The sequence below is a fragment of the Dipodomys ordii genome, unplaced genomic scaffold (assembly GCF_000151885.1).
Source record: "Dipodomys ordii isolate 6190 unplaced genomic scaffold, Dord_2.0 Scaffold37, whole genome shotgun sequence".
NCBI lineage: Eukaryota > Metazoa > Chordata > Mammalia > Rodentia > Heteromyidae > Dipodomys > Dipodomys ordii.
The window spans coordinates 12858865-12880017 of NW_012267253.1; the positions used below are offsets into that span (position 1 = coordinate 12858865).

At 38.4% G+C, this 21153-nt stretch overlaps 1 protein-coding gene across 1 annotated transcript in view; it reads right to left on the minus strand.

Annotated features, from left to right (window-relative positions):
* LOC105986891 (ankyrin repeat and SOCS box protein 3) overlaps nt 1-21153 on the minus strand; it is a 125894-nt gene that overhangs the window by 24167 nt on the left and 80574 nt on the right. Inside the window, exons 8-9 of the mRNA XM_013018018.1 lie at nt 16906-17163; nt 7290-7423 (exon numbers count right to left, since the gene is read on the minus strand). Coding sequence (XP_012873472.1) covers nt 7290-7423; nt 16906-17163 — 392 coding nt within the window. The remainder of the gene's footprint in view (nt 1-7289; nt 7424-16905; nt 17164-21153) is intronic.

Consider the following 21153-nt stretch of genomic DNA (forward strand, 5'->3'; position numbering starts at 1 on the left):
GAAGGAAGGAAGGAAGGAAGGAAGGAAGGAAGGAAGGAAGGAAGGAAAAGCTAGACTTAAATTAGTTTCTTGGTGTACGTGCACGTGTGTGTGTGTGTGTGTGTGTGTGTGTGTTATAAGATAAATTTAAAAGTTAACTTAAAATTTAGCCTGCCCTTTATAATTTTTGTTTAATGGAGAATTGATAAACAATCACAATTTTATGATTTTTAATTTTTTTATTTTATATAGTTCACATATAGTTTATATGATTCATGTTTTGGGAAACTCAGAATAAAAACACTAGTAGTTTACTAGAATCCCATCTAAGCAGTAATGAATGAATGAACTGATCACCTATGGGGAATATCTGTTAAATGGTTGCATTAACTCTAATTTTTAAAATTTATAAATGAAGTACTTTACAGACTTGAAAGTCTTTATGGTAGTATAAATCTAGGTAACTTTTTATTCATTTGAATTCTCAGTGAGAACACTATAACCTCTACTATAGGTAACTATTTTTTGCCTCCACCACACTTAAAATGGGTATTTGAGATTCAGGAAATAATTCTTTGGGTTTTAATTAGGACACAGCTGTCCCAGGGAGTCTGTCTGCAAACATACCAATTCTGAAGATAGATTTTTAAAAAGTACAACAACCTTGGTGACCTGTTACTTAAAACATGCAAAACATCCTCTGCTTTAATAGCTCTAAGGTAACAATCTCTCTTCTTTTAGCTTACCAACAGATTGCTAATAACTTTAAACCATTTTAAAAGCAAAAATGTTGATGTGACCAATTAATGCCTAGTTTACTAAAAATTTCCCAGCAAAAACAGAAACAAAAAGCCTGGATTGTTAAGAACCTGCTAAAAGCTAAAACTCTAAGTGCGCACACACACTTATTAAAGTTTTAAGTTAACTATACAGTTCTCATTTAAAGAAAATTGGAGGAAAATAAAAATGCTGGGCACCACTGTTTCATACCTGTAATCATAATTACCTAAGGAGGCTGAGATCTGAAAATTGTGGTTAGAAGCTATCCTGGACACCAGCAAAAAAGCTGAACTGGGGATGTGGTTCAATGGTAGAGCACCAGCCATGAATAAAAAAGCCTTTCAAGGGTATTAGCCTTGAGTTCAAGCCCTGGTACCAACACACACACACACATACACACACACCCTAAGCAATTTCCAACACACACACACACACACACACACACACACCCTAAGCAATTTCCAACACACACACACACACACACACACACACACACACACGCACACACCCTAAGCAATTTCGGGCTGGGAAGGTGGCTCAGTGGTAGAGCGCTTGCCTTGCATGCATGAGGCCCTGGGTTAGATTCCTCAGCACCACGTAAGCCGGAAAAAAAAAAAAGCCGGAAGTGGTACGTGGCTCAAATGGTAGAGTACTTGCCTTGAGCTGAAGAGCTGAGGGACAGCGCCCAGAGTTCAGGCCCCACAACTGGACCCCCCCCCAAAAAAAAAGATTGAAAATTTCCCACATGACAAATGGAAGATCATGTGTCCGTTTTCTGAAGATGAAAAGCACTCAATGATTGGATTCTTAGTAAGAATGCCTCATCTAGATGAATAGCATCTAGAGGAAATGCTTTAGAATTAAAAAACACTGTGCATAAAGGGCTTAGTCCTATTGGTATTTAAGCTTTATTCGTGCTATGGGAATGGCCCTCAAGGGTAGGCCCCACATACAATCCTGTTTTCAAGAAGTTCCTCTATTGACACACTCCCCATTGAACTTAGACACCATTTAATGTATTGGACATGTTATTTAGAAACTAAAATTAACACTTAGTAGATCAAAGTTTAAAAGGGTGAAGGGACTTTGGTTGAGCTACTATACCTATCACACACACCATAGAATATTTATGAATATTTGTTGCCAAGCTACTCCATTGCTTATAGCTGTTTATGACCTTTCCTTGGACAATGATTTGGAATAGTATCTGGTTATGGATTAGTTTGGTTATAGGCCAGATTACGCTAACAACTCCTAAACAAAAATACTTTTTAAAAAGTAAAACAAGGGGCTGGGAAGGTGGCTCAGTGGTAGAGTGCTTGCCTTGCATGCATGAGGCCCTGGGTTCGATTCCTTAGCACCACATAAGCAAAAAGAAAAAAGCCCGAAGTGGTGCTGTGGCTCAAGTGGTAGAGCGCTAGCCTTGAGCTGAAGAGCTGAGGGCCAGCGCCCAGGCCCAGAATTCAGGCCCCACAACTGGATCCAAAAAATAATAATAATAATAAAAATGAAAAATAAAACAAAAAAGTATTATAATAGAACAAAGATTTATTCCTGGCTCAACATGCAAAATACTCTACAGGCCAAGTGATTATCCTAAAATGACAGCTGAGTGTTCTGGGTTAGGTCTATCTTACATCACTGCCATTCCAAATACGGCTTTCAGATTTCCTCAGCAAAGGAAGTAAGAGCACAGAGTACTCACACCAGGGCTTTATGTTTTCACCAATTATCCCACATGACAATCAAGGCTAAAAACCAAAGTTCTTTGTTCTAAGAAGAAGAAATCCAAACTGTGGTCAGCCTACCAGATTGGAAGGAAGCCTTATAACATTCCTTGGGTTTTACAACAGAAAATTTACCTTATCATGAATCAACCTTTATTTTCCACTTTTCTTTTGCATATACTTTTAAGATCACCTATTTCTTCTCTTAATGATCAGTCTCCAATTAATGTGCAACCCCAAACAGCTGCACTCTGACACTTCAGTTGTATGATATGAATATAACTTAAAATTCTGTACTATCTAGTACTATTTCAAATTGGGTGGAGAGAAACAATATTTATAGCGAACTGCTCAAAGGTTGAACAGGTCATTCTCCAAGTATTCTCAAGTCTAGCCCTTGGGAAAGTTATAGGAACAGAGACCTGAGTGCCAAAGCTACCTGTGCTGATTCATTAGGAACTACTTTGATTAAATTCTGCTTTGACTGCATAACAGCAAATAAACATACTAAAAGAATAGTAAGACAAAGTCCCAAGAAACCATGACTACCAAGACATTGCCTAGGAAGCTGCAACAGCACCATGGACAAGTATCAAGTTACCATGGCTACCTTTTTCTGATTCCATTTATATCTATCTCTACCATGCTGCCGCTTTTAACTTCTGTTTTACTGTTTTGTTATATATTTGTATACATAAATTTTGCGAATCTTTGTTAGAATAAAGCAGAAATACACTGGAATAAAAGATCCAAAGAGTATCTTGGTGTGCTTTTAGGATTCTTTATAGAATTCAGCCCATTCATTGCATGTGGGCAGAACAGTATATATCTGACCATTAAAGATTCAGGATAAACTAAAGCTAAGTACTTTTAGTATTTCTTAGATTTGATCCTGGTCAGTGACCAGAAATTGGCAGAAGGTTTTAACATGCACTGTATTTCTCAGGCTGCTCTTGAACTTTTGGGCTCAGGTGACCCTCCTAACTTAGCTTCCTGAATTGGTAGCCAGCTGAATTTTCTAAGTCTACTGTTACATTGTTGGATTGATGCTTCTAAGAAGTATGCATAAAATATGCATGCAAAAAGGTCATTACTTAAACTAAAATTTCACACAGTATAAATTACTTTCTGAAACAGAAAGCTTTTGTTTTTTTAAGTACTGGAGATTTACTGGCATCATGATTATTAGGTAAGTATGTTCTGCCATTTCAGTAAATCCTCCAAACCTTTCTTTGTTGTTTGGTTTTTTTTTTTCTTTTTTTTGCGGGGGGAGGGTTGGGTGGGCAGGGTGTAGAGTCAGTACTGGGGTTTGAACTTGGGGCCTCATGCTGACTAGGCAAGTACTCTACTACCTAAGTCATGTCCTTATAACTGTTTCGATTCAGTTAATTTTTTCAGATAGAGTCTCACAATTTTGCCTGGGCCATTCTATACTGTGATCCTCATATCTGTCCTTCTATGTAGCTGAAATCATGGCACGTGCCAACACACTGCACTTATTTGTGAAAATGGGGTCTCACTTTTTCCCTGAGCTCACCACAAACTATGACCCTTCCATTTCTGCCTTCTGAGTAGATGGTGTCATACACAGGGGCCATTTTGTTAAGATAGGTCTCACTTTCTCAAACTGCCTCTGTCTCTACAGTAGCTAAGATCACAAGCATGTGCCACCATGATCAGCTGCAAAAAACTTTTTAAAGGCCAATCTGACTCAGTGTAAAAGATAAGCAGAAAAGGTAGATGGTCATTTTTTTTCACAAACTTATCACAGCAAGTTACTACTTCCCAAGGGCAGAAAAGGTGACAAGAAGAAATTTTTGACCAATTACAAGGCATCAGCAGGCTTAGCAAGGGCTTTAAAAGATACAGTAAATCACTTCCTAGGGATAGATACTGCTGGCAAACTAATGGGGCTAGGAAACTGACCATTATCTAGGACTTACTGTGGCCAAGGTGCAAGAGGTCTTCTTTTAAAAATTTGCATTTTTTCTTATAATTCTAGAGAAATCTAACCCAGGTCCTTGCACATGCTAAGCATGCATTCTTAACACTGAGCTACATATTAGCTTATTTTTCATTAGTATATGTTTATAAAGTAATGAGTTTCATTGTCATGTTTTCATATGTGCATACAATATACCTCTTTCAAAAAATGTTAATACCTTGACAAGAAGTAATTGTTAATATCGTGATTAAGTTATTTCAGAAAGTAAAAAGGCAAGTGTGGTTCAGTGTTCCTTTACTGCCTCCTCCACCCCCCGGAAAAAAATACTCAACTAAAAGAAAGCTTTGTGTTCGAGAGATTGTGCAGCTCAAAACCTAGGGAAAGACGGGAATCCAGATGACCAACATGCAGAAATGAGTGTCATGAAAACTAAGGAGAAAAAGGATAAAGTGAGAGCCCTGAAAAAGATCTCAACTCAATTTGAAACTCAGCAAGAGACTGCTTCTTCCCAGATTTACTAAAATTTCAGCATTATCCTTGCTCCTACTATCTGCAGAAAAGCATTCCCTATGAAACCAATTTAAGTAGTAGAAAGGATGAAAGCTTTTCCTAAGTAGTTTTTAATAAAATTAAAAAGCATTTTTCTGAGCCAGGAATCATGTTACACACTGGTAATCCTAGCCCTCAGGAGGCTGAGGCAGGAGGGTAAGAGTCAAGGATACCCTGTGATACATAGAGAACGTGTCTCAAGGAACAGTCTCAGCCTTGGAGATTTGGGCAGAGGCCTCTTCTGGGTAACAGAAATGTCACCATGGACCATGATTTCTCAGCTTCAGCACTTGACATTTACTGCTGGGTTACTCTTTGTCATGAGAAACTCTTCTGTGCACTGTAGGATGTCTAACTATATCCCTGGTCTCAACCCCCTAAGTGGCGATAGCATCCCATGAGTTATGACAATCAAAATCTGTTCGCAGTCATTGCCAAATGTCCTTAGAGACAAAAAACAACCCCAATATCCACCTCCTCGAACACTACTTTTATAACTGAAATAAATAATAAACAGCTGCCAGGTTTAACCCACTCTCTTGATAAATAACAGTCCCAAACCATCTTATTAGAAACAGAAAGAACAGAAGGATTTCTAGGAAAAATGACACATTCAATTTGGATATGCCATAATGTTAAATACCAAGTGGAGATGTCCAAATGGTAGTTGTAGATACGCAAGTAGAACCAAGAAAAGAGGACTTGGCTTGAGAAATACATCAGAAAAGCGTTAGCTACATTAATACCTCTGAGAAAGGCTTTTGTAAATCTTCAGCCAACTTAAAATCCTCTTAAGAGATGATGATGATTACCCTACACAAGTTCTACCTAGTGCCTAATTAAACAAGAAGCCCTTGATGGATTTAGTCTACTGCAGGGTAATACACTCATGTACAGTTTTTACCTTCATCTGGACAAACCTGACATATGTTAAGGTCTTCAGAGTAAATGCTTGCATATCTTTACTAATTGATATGCTGCAATAATTTTCCCATTTGGCATTCATACCATCTTTGAGCCTTTGTTCCCAAACTCACTGTCCCATATCCTATCTGTTGTGAATATTATCTGTTCTCTTTGGCTGCAGATACATAAATGGTAAAAAGCAGGCGCAATTCTCAGAATTAAGAATTACATGTAAGTGAATTACCCAACTATACAATTTAAAAAAAGGCTCAGAGACTCTAAACTGAATACTTTTTTTCTTCAATGAGAAACCAGTAACTGTGGGACTACCCCTCAATTCAAGACATATTTTCCTAAATATCTGTTTAGGATTGAGAAACATTTTTTAAATGTAATTTTCCAAGAAGTTAGCAGACACATTTCTTCAAAATTCACTTGCTAAAACTCTATTCAAAATGCTTCACGAAGAGTTAAAACAGCAGTGAAAAAGTAATTTTCCTAACTTAAGACAATCTGGTTGACAAAATGTAGTCAAAGTAAAATAAAACTTCAGAGTTAGTGGTAAGTGAACAAGAATGCTTTGCATATGTTATGTTTAGTTAAACTAGTTTTTCTTATGCAGTATCTTCCCCTATATGTTCTTTAATTTTTCTTAACAGTTTAAAAGTGTTTTAACAAGTGAAGGTAAATTTAGAATAAATAGTCCTTTAAAATATCAATCAGGCTGGTCACCGGAAGCTCACACCTAAGTGATCTGATCGTCATTGTTCAAAGCCAGCCCTGGCTAGAAAAGCCTGTGAGACTCATCTCTGATTAACTACCAAAAGAGCTGGAAGTGGAGCTGTGGCTCAAGTGGTAGAGCACTAGTCTCATGCAAAAGAGCTCAGGGACAGCACCTGGCCCAGATGTCAAGCCCCAATTCCAGCACAAACACACACACAAAAATCAGTTCACAGAATGTTCATCCACCTTCATAGTTTAACCAACAGACTGTCATATAATCACTAACAGGTATAAGTAGAGGATTAAACATTATAGAGAAAATATAAATTCACTCATTCCAGAAAGTATAATTAAGTTTGACATTCTTCTAATCACAAACTAAATATTTCCCAAGCAGATTTTTAGGGTCCACTTTTATTTATATAATGTTCATTAAAGTATATCATTAAAAGAAACAATAAACAACTGTTTTCTGTATGAGATCTCTTATATGATCTCTGAGCTAAATTTACAAGATCAAGTATTATTTTTAGTATAGAAAATTACTACCCACCAAATATTTCCCATGTAATAAATCCAAATTAGGCCTAATTTACTATGTATTCTCCAACAAATCTTTTGCTTAAAATTATAGCATAGAGAAACAGAAGAGGGACAAGTGTTTAAAAGTTCTTTCTTACCAACATGTTGCTGTAGCACCAAAGAAGAGTTTGAGATCCGATCAGATAGGATCTTCTCAATAGTTGGAGGAAGTCTCTTCCAATTAGTAAATTCCAAAGTGAAGATAAGGGTGTCATCGGTGACTGAGTCAATCCTACAATAATAACATGTTAACATACCATCAGACAAAAAATATATAACTGTGTTTAATGCTAGAAACAAATTACCATAAACCTATTCTTACAACAACTTAAAAACGGGCTCCAGAAACATTCGTGGAACTAAAAGCAAGCATCATAGACACAGAAAGTCACTAGAAAACCAGAAGAATAAAGCTTTCCCTGCCCACTGGAGAAGGCACCAATGTCGTGAATAGACTTGCTATCTCCTCCAAATTGAACTACCCTGCCAAAAGTAGTTTGGGTCACCCATACATTCACATAATTTGATAATCCTGAAAAGACAAAGCCCAAACACTCAAATTACTGCTAAACTAAATATACCTGAGAAATAGTGTCTATCTGCCTAACTCTCAGGAATGTTCAGCTGTTCTCCTCTTTGTAGATTCAGCCCTTAAAAATGTTAGAAGCGGGCTGGGATGTAGCTCAGTGACAAAGCGCTTGCCTAGCAAGTGCAACGTCCTGGGTTCGATCCCCAGTACCAAAAAAGAAAAGAAAAAAAAATACAGTTTTAAAAAAACCAACCAAACAAACAAACAAAAAAAAACAACCCTTTTAAGCCGGGCGCTGGTGGCTCACTCACGCCTGTAACCTAGCTACTCGGGAGGCTGAGATCTGAGGATCGCGGTTCAAAGCCAGCCCGGGCAGCAGAGACCGTGAGACTCCTATCTCCAATAAAACCACCAGAAAACCGGAAGTGGTGCTGTAGCTCAAGTGGTAGAGCACTAGCCTTGAGCTGAAGAGCTGAGGGACAGTGCCCAGGCCCAGAGTTCAGGCCACACAACAGGACATCCCCCCCAAAAAAGTACATATTTGTCCTTCAAGGACTGAAAGAAGAGGTCCCCTACAGTTTGTCCTCTGCTCTTTCAAAATAATGTGAATTTCCCTATTGAACCCTAAGATATGTATTCAAATGTTTTTTTTCTTTTATGTGATTGTTTCTAACACATTTATAAGATTATTTCTTTGTTGCTTTGTATGTCCCTCCCCCACAGTATAACCCCTGCTTTCACTGTACTTCATGTCGGTATAATTTGTGGAGGGAAAGGAGAAAAACAAATTGTTTAAATAGGGATACAGATGGACCCATTGCAACAATGTACAAGTCCTTATGTCGAAAACCAACTTTACAACTGGTGGGGAGGGGAGGATAGGTGGGGCTGGGGATGGGAAGGAATGGGAAGGGGAAACAAAGGAGGAGGCTACAATGCTTGATAAGAAATGTACTCATTATCTTGCCCATGTAATTGTAACCCCTCTGTACAGTATTTTCACAATTTAAAAAAAAATGTGAATTTCCCTATTGAACCCTAAGATATGTATTCAAATGTTTTTTTTTCTTTTATGTGATTGTTTCTAACACATTTATAAGATTATTTCTTTGTTGCTTTGTATGTCCCTCCCCCACAGTATAACCCCTGCTTTCACTGTACTTCATGTCGGTATAATTTGTGGAGGGAAAGGAGAAAAACAAATTGTTTAAATAGGGATACAGATGGACCCATTGCAACAATGTACAAGTCCTTATGTCGAAAACCAACTTTACAACTGGTGGGGAGGGGAGGATAGGTGGGGCTGGGGATGGGAAGGAATGGGAAGGGGAAACAAAGGAGGAGGCTACAATGCTTGATAAGAAATGTACTCACTATCTTGCCCATGTAATTGTAACCCCTCTGTACAGTATTTTCACAATTTAAAAAAAAATGTGAATTTCCCTACCAACAGAGGCTTTTCTAAATTTATTTTAACTTAATGGGCAGAATACTGATTTAAGCACAGTCCTGATTTCTAACACTACTTCTACTACTTACAAGCATATCTAAGTTCTCTATGTCTGGGGCTGGGAATGTGGCTTAGTGGTAGAATTCACTTGACTAACACGCACAAAGCCCTGGGTTTGATTCCTCAGTACCATATAAGCAAAAACATGATAATAATAAAGAACCTTAAAAAATAAATTTTTTAAAAAAGTCTTTGCTCTTGGTTTCTAAAGTGAGAATAACTGACTTGCCTATTTCAGCAGACTACTAAAAATAATACGTAATAATATAGTAAACATGCTTCCTCCCTCCCCCTCCAATCCTGGGGCCTGGACTCAGGGACAGTGAGTTTCTTTCTGCTCAAGGCCAGCATTCTACCTTATTAACCACAGCACCACTTCTGGCCTTTTCTCTTTATGTGGTACAAGGAATTGAACCCAGGGCTACATGCATGCTAGGCAAGTACTCTACCACTAAACCACATCCCCAGACCAATAAACATGCTTTTAAAATGTAAAATGCTACACAAATATTTGGTATTGCTAGAACTGGTTGAAAATAATCAGTATTATATTTTTCAGAACAGTTTTCAAGCCGGGCGCTGGTGGCTCACTCACGCCTGTAACCTAGCTACTCGGGAGGCTGAGATCTGAGGATCGCGGTTCAAAGCCAGCCCGGGCAGGAGAGACTGTGAGACTCCTATCTCCAATAAACCACCAGAAAACTGGAAGTGGCGCTGTAGCTCAAGTGGCAGAGGGCTCGCCTTGAGCCGAAGAGCTGAGGGACAGTGCCCAGGCCCAGAGTTCAAGCCCCACGACCGACAAAAAAAAAAAAAAAGAACAGTTTTCAAATGAACAGTTCTCAAATGAAATTCAGTCAAAGCTTGACAAGAACTCCAAATCCTAACAAAATTAAACATTCAAACTCAGTCAGATAACTCTATCATCATGTTGTTACAAGAAAAGTAAAATGTTTGGGACCTCTGGTCATTAGCATAAAAACAAGGTCTCTTGGGGAGTAGGAGGAAATGTTACTAACCAACAACTGAAGAGGGGAGGGGAAGGGAGGGGTGGCTAAGTAGTGTTCTAAAGTTGTTGTCTCAAACACAACTCATTTTTGGTAATTCAGAGACAAAGTATCCTTGAAATGACTGATCATAAAGTTTGACGATCACTCCCCAAATTCTCGATTTTCTGAAATGTAAACACATGCAAGAACTTAAAATGTAGCCCATAAACCTTGGGAAAACATTTTACTCCGCAGCTCTTAGTGAAATCAAAACTTATCTGAAAATATGAAGAATAAGTGAAATGATAAAATACATTCAAAGGCAAACCATGTCCTTCATGTTCCTCCAGGAGTAGCATATTGAAGGTCACTTGGTTCTGGTTCCTTAATTCTTTTTTTAAATGGCCTCATTTTCCTTCTTCATGTGCTTCAGGACTTACTCTAACCCAACACAAAATCATTTTTATGCAGCTAGCAGAATACACAAAAGAGGAGGATCTGTTTGTACAGCTTTAGTTAACATAATGGCGAGCTTACTTTACCAACACTGATAATGCCACTAAAAATGTATTGTTATTGTACTACATTGACCATTACACTGTATAAAGCAGTTGTACAATCACAAACCAGTGACAGTTAATCAACAAAATGCACAGATGACATTTCCTTTCTATTATTCTCACATTACATTCCAGGGGAGGAGGAGACTTAATCTTGCATTTAAAGTTGAAAAACATTTCAGCTTTGTAGATTATATTGTGACAGGCAATTATTCAACTAGATATATTTTTAAGACTGTTTTAAGACAAGCAATACCTAGGAAAGACATTTATAATTTACATGACAAAGATTAAGCAATAGACTTACATGTGATATAAACAAGAAACAACCCAAATCCACTTTAACATATTGGAATTTTTATGGGAAAACTTTGTCCTATAATAGGTCTTTGAATTTAAATATGATCAAAGAAAGCAAAGCATTTATCATACCCAGTATAAACACTGACTTTATCCATCAAATATGAGCTTAGGGAACAAAATTTGACCATGTTAAGCATTTTCATTTCTAAAATGAAGTTTGCCACTGTATGTTTTATTTTTTTATATGTTTTAATGAATATTAAGTGACCCAAGTTACTACTTGGTAGCAAAATAGATGCAATTGGCATTCTCAATTCAAAGTGCTGAAAAATTTTACAACTTACTTCAAAATAACTAGATAGTTTACTGGTTCTTAACCCTTTCCTAACACATCCAACAAATACAAAACACACCCAGCAGCTTACAACAATAAAAATTCTCACCAGTCCAGCAGCTTACAACAATAAAAATTCTCACCAGAGCCGGGCGCTGGTGGCTCACACCTGTAATCCTAGCTACTCAGGAGGCTGAGATCTGAGGATCGCGGTTCAAAGCCAGCCCGGGCAGGAGAGACCGTGAGACTCCTATCTCCAATAAACCACCAGAAAACCGGAAGTGGCGCTGTAGCTCAAGTGGTAGAGCGCTCGCCTTGAGCTGAAGAGCTGAGGGACAGCGCCCAGGCCCAGAGTTCAAGCCCCATGACCGACAAAAAAAAAAAAAAAATTCTCACCAGTCACACCTGGGGAGGGAGGCTGAATCTGAATTAATGAAAGGATAGTATATTTTACAATATCTTCTAAAAGAATAAAGCTAAAGACCAGGCACTGGTGACTCTCACCTATTATCCTATCTATGCCGGAGGCTGAGATCTGAGGATCAAAGTTTGAAGCTAGACTGGTCAGTAAAGTCCACCAAAAAAGCTGGAAGTGGAGCTATGACAAATAAAGTACCAACCTTGAGTGGAAAAGCTAAAAGACAGTGTCCAGATCCTTAGTTTCAATCCAAGTACTGGCACCAAAAAGCAAAAGAAAAGAGAAGAAAAAGAAAGAAAGAACAAAATCCTAAGCTAAGTGCTGATGGCTCACAACTATAATCCTAGTTATTCAGGAGGCTGAGATCTGAGGATCACAGTTCAAAGTCAGCCTGGGTGGAAAAGTCTGTGAGACTCTGACTTCCAATCAGAAAACCAGAACTGGAGCTATGGCTCAAAGTGGTAAAGCACAACCCATCAAAGTTCAGGGATGGCGCCTAGGCCCTAAGTTCAAGCCCCACGACCAACAAAATAAAATAAAATGAAATAATATAAAGCTAAATAATTCATTCTCCCTACCAACAGTATACTTAGATGACTAAAGAAGAAAGAAAAAATGCAATGTTTAATTCTTTTTCCTGTGCTTTCCCCCTCTAATTTAGGAGGAGGAAGAATCAGAAAACTTGGTATAGACCACCCAGGTTTGGCAAGGGATTGAGGTACTTGAAATTAAATGATATACAAGCAGCACAGCAATAGTAATTGAGAACAAAGACATGAGCCATAGTACAAGACAGCCTGGGTTCAAATAAATCTAAGTTCTAGTGCTAACTTGCCATGTAGGCTTGGGAAAGTACATTTAACACTATGCCACAATTTTCTCCTCTGTAAAGTAATAGTAATGGTAAATGGGTTAATATAGTACATGACACAATATAAGAATGAAAAATAGTGCCTACTAGATGTCAGGCAATATTCTATTTTGATTAAAGAAACAAAAAAGGTTAAATGTAAAGGTTAAAGTATAAGTCAAATGGTGTTAGTTAACAGTTTCAGTAGCGGAACATAGGAAGTGTGGCTGAGAAGTCACCATGTGGTAAAGGAGAAGAGAATATCAGGACTGTCCACAGCCACCCATGTTAGGTTAAAGTTATAGCATAGTTCAAGAGAGAATCCTAGAGTAGTGAGGGCCTGCTACAGCTACCTAACAAGACCTTGGACCCAATCTTGAAATGACTTTATTAATAACTAGATATAATATTCATTAGCAAGTGCTTTGTATCTCAATAGTATGTATGGATATGTATACATGGGACATGGCTTGTTAAAACAAATGTAACAAATAACTTTTAAAAATTACAGATGCTATCTAAAATATACTTGGAACTCAAAAAATTAAATCCCCCAACATCAAATCCTCAAAGAAACAACTGCCCAATAAATAAGTGGGCTAAAAGACTTAAAGAGAAACTTCTCTGAAGAGGAAATAAGAATGGCCAATAGACACATGAAGAAATGTTCAACCTCTCTAGCCATAAAAGAAATGCAAATCAAAACAACATTGATGGGCTGGGAAGGTGGCTCAGTGGCAGAGTGCTTGCCTTGCATGCCTGAGGCCCTGGGTTCGATTCCTCAGCACCACATAAACAGAAAAAGCCGGAAGTGGCGCTGTGGCTCAAGCGGTAGAGCGCTCGCCTTGAGCTGAAGAGCTGAGGGAGAGCACCCAGGCCCAGAGTTCAGGTCCACGACCGGCAAAAAAAAAAAAAAAACCAACATTGAGATACCACCTTACCCCAGTTAGAATGGCTATAATCAAGAACTCTAATAACAACAGATGCTGGAAGGGATGTGGCCAGAGAAGGGAACCCACTGCATTGTTGGTGGGAGTGTAAACTTGCTCAACCACTTTGGAAAGCAGTATGGAGCTTCCTTAAGACTCCACATAGAGCTCCCCTATGATCCAGCAATTCCACTTTTGGGCATTTACCCAAATGATCACAAACAAGACCATACTAAAGCTACCAGCACGACTATGTTGATTGCAGCATTATTTACCATAACTAAGATATGGAACCAACCCAGATGCCCCTCAGTAGATGAATGGATCAAGAAAATGTGGTATATATACACAATGAAATGCTATGCCTCCATCAGAAAGAATGACATTGCTCTATTTGTTAGGAAATGGAAAGACTTAGAAAAAATTATATTAAGTGAAGTAAGCCAAAGAAACATAGGTCCCATGGTTTCCCTTATTTGCAATAACTAGTATATGTCTGGGACAAGCAGAAAAGGTCAGATAAGATGATGTTAAGAGAAATGAATCCCAAGATAGGGACACAAGTGTTTTTTTCTTCCTTGCTATTGCTTCTAATATATTTATAAGGTACCATGTGATTTTTTTTTTGTTTTCTATGCTCCTCCCCCACGGTATAACCCCTGTTTTCACTGTATTTGATGTTGGTATAATTTGGGGAGGGGAAGGGAAAAAAACAAATTGTTTAAATAGGGATACAGGTGGACCCATTACAACAATGAGATATACAAGACGCTATGTCCAAAAACGAACTTTACAATTTAGGCATGCAGGGCAGGGGGGTGAGGGGGGGCGGGGTAGCTGAGGACATGGGAGGGAGGGAATGGCAGGGGAAAAACAGAGGAGGAGGCAACAATGTTGGATAAGAAATATACTCATTACCTTGCTCATGTAACTGTAACCCCTCTGTACTATATTTTCACAATAAAAAACTTCATTAAAAAAATTACAGGTGCTTCAATAATATGTCAGTAAACTTTTTTCTTTTATTCAATTATCCAAAAAAGTGAGCTTTGCAAACATTTATAGGAAACTTACAGAGTAAAAAGCAACCCCAAGCATTTGACAGATAGCTATGCATAATAAACACAATTAGAAACTTTACCTGCTATAAATGAAAATAAGGTAGGATCAGAAAAACAAAGATACTCAACTCTGCTTTTACTTCTATCCTCCCAAAACCACTGAGAAAGCAGTTTTTTTCTCATAAATAATGTAACTGAAAGAGATAGTATCACTTCAGGATAGTCCTAGGCATAAAGCCTAGGTTTAATGAAAATTCCTGACTTCATGTAACAGAGCACACACAATGAGATACTAGAACACTGTTGATGAAACACCTATTCTTCACTCAAAGAGAAACCTGTGGAAGATGAAGGTCATATAAATGCAAACTAAACTTAATAGTAGTGGCTTAAGGCACTGTAAACTGTGATAGTTAAGCTTGTCAAGATTGAGATTAGACTGAAAAACTCCTAAGAGATTAGTAAGGCATATCTGGATGGTGCTTATAATGCTCTAATTTAAGGAATGGATTACTGTCTCATGAAATCAAAATACAATGGACATTACTGGGAAGTGGTAAAGACAGGAGGAAGGGCCTAATTGGGGAAAGTGAAGACACAAGGGCGAGGGGGCAGTCCTTGAGAGCCCTGTCTTGTCTTGGCCTCTTCCTGTATTCCTTTTCTGCTTCCTGTCTGCCAGGATGTGAGCTACTCTACTCTGCTTCCTAACTGCTCTGGAGCAGCTCTCTGTCACAGACTCCGCCACAATGCTCATGAGCATGGGACAAAGCAAACATGTACTGAACGCTCTGAATTCATGAACCAAAATAAACTTGAAAGTTATGTATGTCGGGCATTCTGTCACAATGACAGTATTTATGCCTAAACCCCAAACAAGGCTTTTTTGAAGAGGAAAACTCTAATGGCAAAATATTAAACACAAAATTTTAGTATTATCTAAATTTTATTTCAGTGAATAGTAGGTTTGTTTTTGTGCCAGTCCTTGGACTTGAACTCAGGGCCTGGGCATTGTTCCTGAGCATTTTTGCTCAAGTCTAGCCCTCTACCATTTGAGGCCCAGCTCCACTTTCAGCCTTCTGGTGGATAATTATATATGTGTGTGTGTATGTGTGTGTGTGCGCAGCCTTCTGGTGGATAATTATACGTGTGTGCGTGTGTGTGTGTGTGTGTGTGTGTGTGTATACACTCTATCCTGCCTGGGCTGGTTTTGAACCCTGATCCTCAAATCTCAGCCTCTTGAGCAGTTAGGATCATAGGCATGAGCCAAATAAGAGATGCTTTATTAAAATTCTGTAAAATAACATTCCTCTACTTGGATACAAATTTTTATTCTATTGTCTCATTATATGATCATCAGGCCAGGAAGTCCTCTTACTGCTACACTTTTCTGTCTCCAGACACTAGCAATTTATTTTTGTCTAAAAATACCAGAGCTTGAACTAAGTGTCTCCAATTCTCATTCAGCTTTCTTGCTCATGTTCAGCACTCTACCACCTGGGCCATGCCTCCAGTCCAGCACTTTGCTGGACTTTGCTGCCTGGTCTTTCTTCAAATCTTGATTCTCTCTAGGTATCAGCTTACTGAGTAGCTTGGAATATAGACATAAGCCACCAAAGTCAGGATCAGAGTAATGATTTTTGCAAAGGAGGATTGCAGAAACAGTCATTTCTTCCTGCCCAAGTAAAGGCCTGATTCAACAGTTGTATAATCTCTTGTAGAGGGCTACCTCTTTGAGAAAATACTTATACAAGTTATATCCTCAGATATTTCAGAAACCATTTATTAAGGAGACAAATTGCAAAAAGACAAAATGCTGTAGCACAGGAGCATTCAATCTAGTTTGGTAAAGATAACAACCACTTTTTTCTTGTGTCGCAAGCATTTTGAGAGGTGTAAGGGACCATGCCTATATTTCCAGCACTTTGAAGGCTGAAGTAGGACTGCAGGCTTAAAGGCAACCTGGGCTACATAGTAAATTTGAGGACATCCTAGCATATAGCAAAAAGAGGAGGAAGAACGATGAAAAAGAAAGAGCAAAGAGAGCAGAAGAAGCTGTCTCTCAGAAGAGCTCACTGGCATCTAAACACACATAGGCAATCAAAACACACATAAGCAATCAAAATACACATAGGCACACACCCTTCTCCTAACACATAGATCTCAACACATTAGGGAAAACTAAAGGTAGCATAAACACTCAAAAGGGTAGGGCCCATAATAGTAGGATTTCTTACCAGGAACTGCAGAGTAGAGTTAGTGGGTCAAATCCAGCAAGCAGGAGATGGGGCAACCATTCCTTATATTTTGTTTGTGCTTCAACTGCATGACTTATAAATTCAGATATATGGTTCCAGGATGTCAATGGGCAACCTTTCTTTATAAAGTATCGAAATACTGAAAACTTTTCATACTTCAGGCAGGATGCCAAATGAAGTTCATTGAGCTGGGCTCCGTATTTCAAAAGAATATTCACAATTCCAAAGAATTCACAGCTTCATCATCAAAAAAAAAAAAAAAAGAAGTTAGACTTAACTTTTTTTCTATTTTAAATTTGATGTATAGAGGGGTTACAGTTATATAAGTCAGGTAATGAGTTTACTACTTTTTTAATAGTGTGACCTCTTCCCTCATTTTCCCCCAGTTTTTTCCCTAACCCCCCCTCCACAATAGTTTATTTTCAGCAGTGTCTAGTGAGTATCACTGCTGCATTAGTTCACCCTTTGTCCCACCATTTCTGTGCTCCCCTTACCCATCACAAAATAGATAAACTTACATATATATATATATATATGTGTGTGTGTGTGTGTGTATATATATATATATATGAATATATATACATATATATATAGGGGAGGCGGAGAGGGAAGGGATGGTAGGGGAAAAACAAAGGAGGAGGTAACAATGCTCAATAGGAAATGTACTCATTACCTTATTCATGTAACTGTAACCCCTCTGTACAGTATTTTTACAATAAAAATATATATTGTAAAAAGACAACTTTTATGTTAACTTTTACACACAAAGAAACCAAAGGTGTAACTCCTCTGAACATCCAAAATACAATTTTTCAAAACGAATTCTAGGAAATAGAAACGATTTGTTTTGTTGTTATTGTTGGTGGGTTTTGTCTTTTTAGAAGGGGGGCAAAAGAGGAGCACAGAAATGGTGAGACAAAGAGTGAACAAATGTAGTCATAGTATTCAATATACAGTATGTAAAAAACGAATTATGCAACTTGTGGGCAAAGACAGGAGGGGTAAATTGGAGGTAAGGAAGGGAAGGGTGACATTGTCCAAGAAGAATTGTATTCATTACCTGATTCATGAAATTGTACTCCCTCTGTACAACTCCCTATAATAACAATAGTTATATTTTTTAAAAACTGACTCTTTGGCTGGGCACTGTTGGCTCACACCAACAGAAACTGAGATCTAAGGATGGCTGAGCCTGAGTGTTAGCATGTACTCCCCCATTGTGGCTTGACAGCCTCCATCCTAGGTCCTCTGCCCTTTCCCTGAAATCAGGTTATCAGGCCAGGCCTGCCACAATTGCCCACTTCCACCTAAACTGCACTATCCTAGCCCCCAGCAGCATCAGCAGAATGCTGCCTAACTGTAACTCTTGCAATCAGAAAACCCCACCCAGGCTATGTTCTTTTTTTTTTTTTAAATTGTGAAAGTACTATACAGAGGGGTTACAATTACATGAGCCAGGTAATGAGTACATTTCTTATCAGACATTATTGCCTCCTCCTTTGTTTCCCCTTACCATCCCTTCCCAACCCACGCCCCCGCATCACCCCCCTCTGCGCCAAAGTTGTAAAGTTCATTTTTCGACAAAACGTCTTGTACATCTCATTGTTGCAATGGGTCCACCTGTATCCCTATTTAAACAATTTGTTTTTTCCCTTCCCCTTCCCAAATTATACCAACATCAAATACAGTAAAAACAGGGATTATACCGTGGGGGAGGGACAAACAAAGCAACAAAGAAATATAAATATGTTAGAAACAATAGCAAGAAAGAAAAACCATTTGAGTCCTTATCTTGGGGTTCATTTCACCTAACATCAACTTATCTGACCTTTTCTGCTTGCCTCAGACATCTACTAGTTATTGCAAATAAGGGAAACCATGGGACCTATGTTTCTTTGTGCCTGGCTTACTTCACTTAATATAATTTTTTCCAAGTCTTTCCATTCCTTAACAAATGGGGCAATGTTGAAAGTGGCATTGTGGCTCAAGTGGTAGAGCACTCGCCTTGAGCTGAAGAGCTGAGGGATAGCACCCAGGCCCAGAGTTCAAGCCCCACAACCAACCAAAACAAAACAAATGGGGCAATATCATTCTTTCTGAAGGAGGCACAGAATTCCATTGTGTATATACTGTGTATATATACCACATTCATCACTGAGGGGCATCTAGGTTGGTTCCATATCTTAGCTATGGTAAATAATGCTGCGGTAAACATAGTTGTGCTGGTAGCTTTAGTATGGTCTTGTTTGTGATCATTCAGGTAAATGCCCAAAAGTGGGATTGCTGGGTCAACACTGCTAATCCAGAGTACATCCCACCCCTAGTCCCATGACTGTATAAAACTGCCCCTAAACAAAGAATATTTCCTTTCCTATGAGAGAATTGGCCTTGTCAGCACCTGCTGACAATAAACTCATTTTATTTTACATGACTGTGTCCATGCAGTCTTCTGGGATGGATGCTTTCACTGGACAAGAAAGTCTGTGAGGGCTGGGAAGTTGGCTCAGTGGTAGAGCGCTTGCCTTGCATGCCAGAGGCCCTGGGTTCAATTCCTCAGCACCACATAAGCAAAAAGAAAAAAGCCGGAAGTGGCGCTGTGGCTCAAGTGGTAGAGCGCTAGCCTTGAGCTGAAGAGCTGAGGGACAGTGCCCAGGCCCAGAGTTCAGGCCCCACGACTGGACCCAAAAAAAAAAAAAAAGAAAGTCTGTGAACAACAAATTGTTTAAATACAGGCGGACCCATTACAAGAATGAGATATACAAGACATTATGTCGAAAAACGAACTTTACAACTTTGGCAGGGGGAGTGGGGGTGGGGAATGGGAAGGGATGGGAAGGGGAAGCAAAGGAGGAGGCAACAATGCTTGGTAAGAAATATACTCATTACTTTGCCCAAGTAATTGTAACCCTTCTGCATGGTATTTTCACAATTAAAAAACAAAAAAAGTCTGTGAAACTCATCTCCAATTAACCACCAGAAAACTAAAAATGGAACCATGGCCCCAAATGGTAGTGCACTAGTCTTAAGCAGTGCCCAGGTCCTGAGTTCAAGTCCCACAACCAGCAAAAAAAAAAAATTTTTTTAACTGACATGTTGAATTGAAACCTCTTTGTACATTAAAGATAAAACCATGTTTTAACAGATAATTTTTAAATCATCATTTACCAAAAAAAGCTCTTCTCAAGTTGTAATTTTTGCACAGTTAGGTATCCCTGCTATAAAATACTTGCTAAACCAAGTTAATAAACCAAGTTAATCAACAATGTGATGAATCCCTAAAGCCTAATGACTCATTCCAGGATTTCTAAAGTATTATTTCCTTCAGTAATAGGCTTAACCAATTTTCTTCTTTAAGATTCCTAATAGCAATATGTATGTATGTACATACAGAACACAGAAAAGATCTAATAAACATAACTTCCTTTAATAATAGCCTTAACCAATTTCCCTCTTAAGATTTCTAATGGCAATATTTGTATAAATATGTGCATATACATACAGACATATATCACACACATATATTCAGATATACAGCACAGAAAAGGCCTTTTATTTTTAACAACAAAAAACCAACAAAGCTAGACACTGTGGCTCATAGCTTTAATCTTAGCTATGAAGGAGGCAGAGAATGGAAGATTATTGTTCAAGACCCAACCAGGCAAAAAATTTTTATAACCTTTTCCTTTTTAATGATTTTAGTTACTATTAATGTTTTATACAGAGGGGTTATCACTTTCTAAGACAGTTAATGAGTACAGTTCCTTTTATGGACAATGTCACCTCTTCCTTTACTTCCCCCAGTTCCTCCCTCCTATTCCTGCCCACAAGTTACATAGGTCATTTTCCACATAGTGTAGTCTAAACAGAATGACCTGAATTTGTTCACCCTCCTTCTCGTTTACCCGCCCCCAATAAGAAAAAAAACAAACACCACCTCCACCACCAACAAGGAAAGATATGTTTCCATTTCCTACAGTTCCCTTCAATAAATGGTATTTTAAATGTTCAGAGACATTATACCTGTGTTCCTCCCCTAAGGGTAGAAATAATTCAAATGCATAGTTTAACTTACAGTTCTAATTTTAAAATTAATCTTCATTAGCAAACAACTTTATAGAATAAAGGCATATTGGGGCTGGGAAGGTGGCTCAGTGGTAGAGTGCTTGCCTTGCATGCATGAGGCCCTGGGTTCAATTCCTCAGCACCACATAAGCAAAAAGAAAAAGA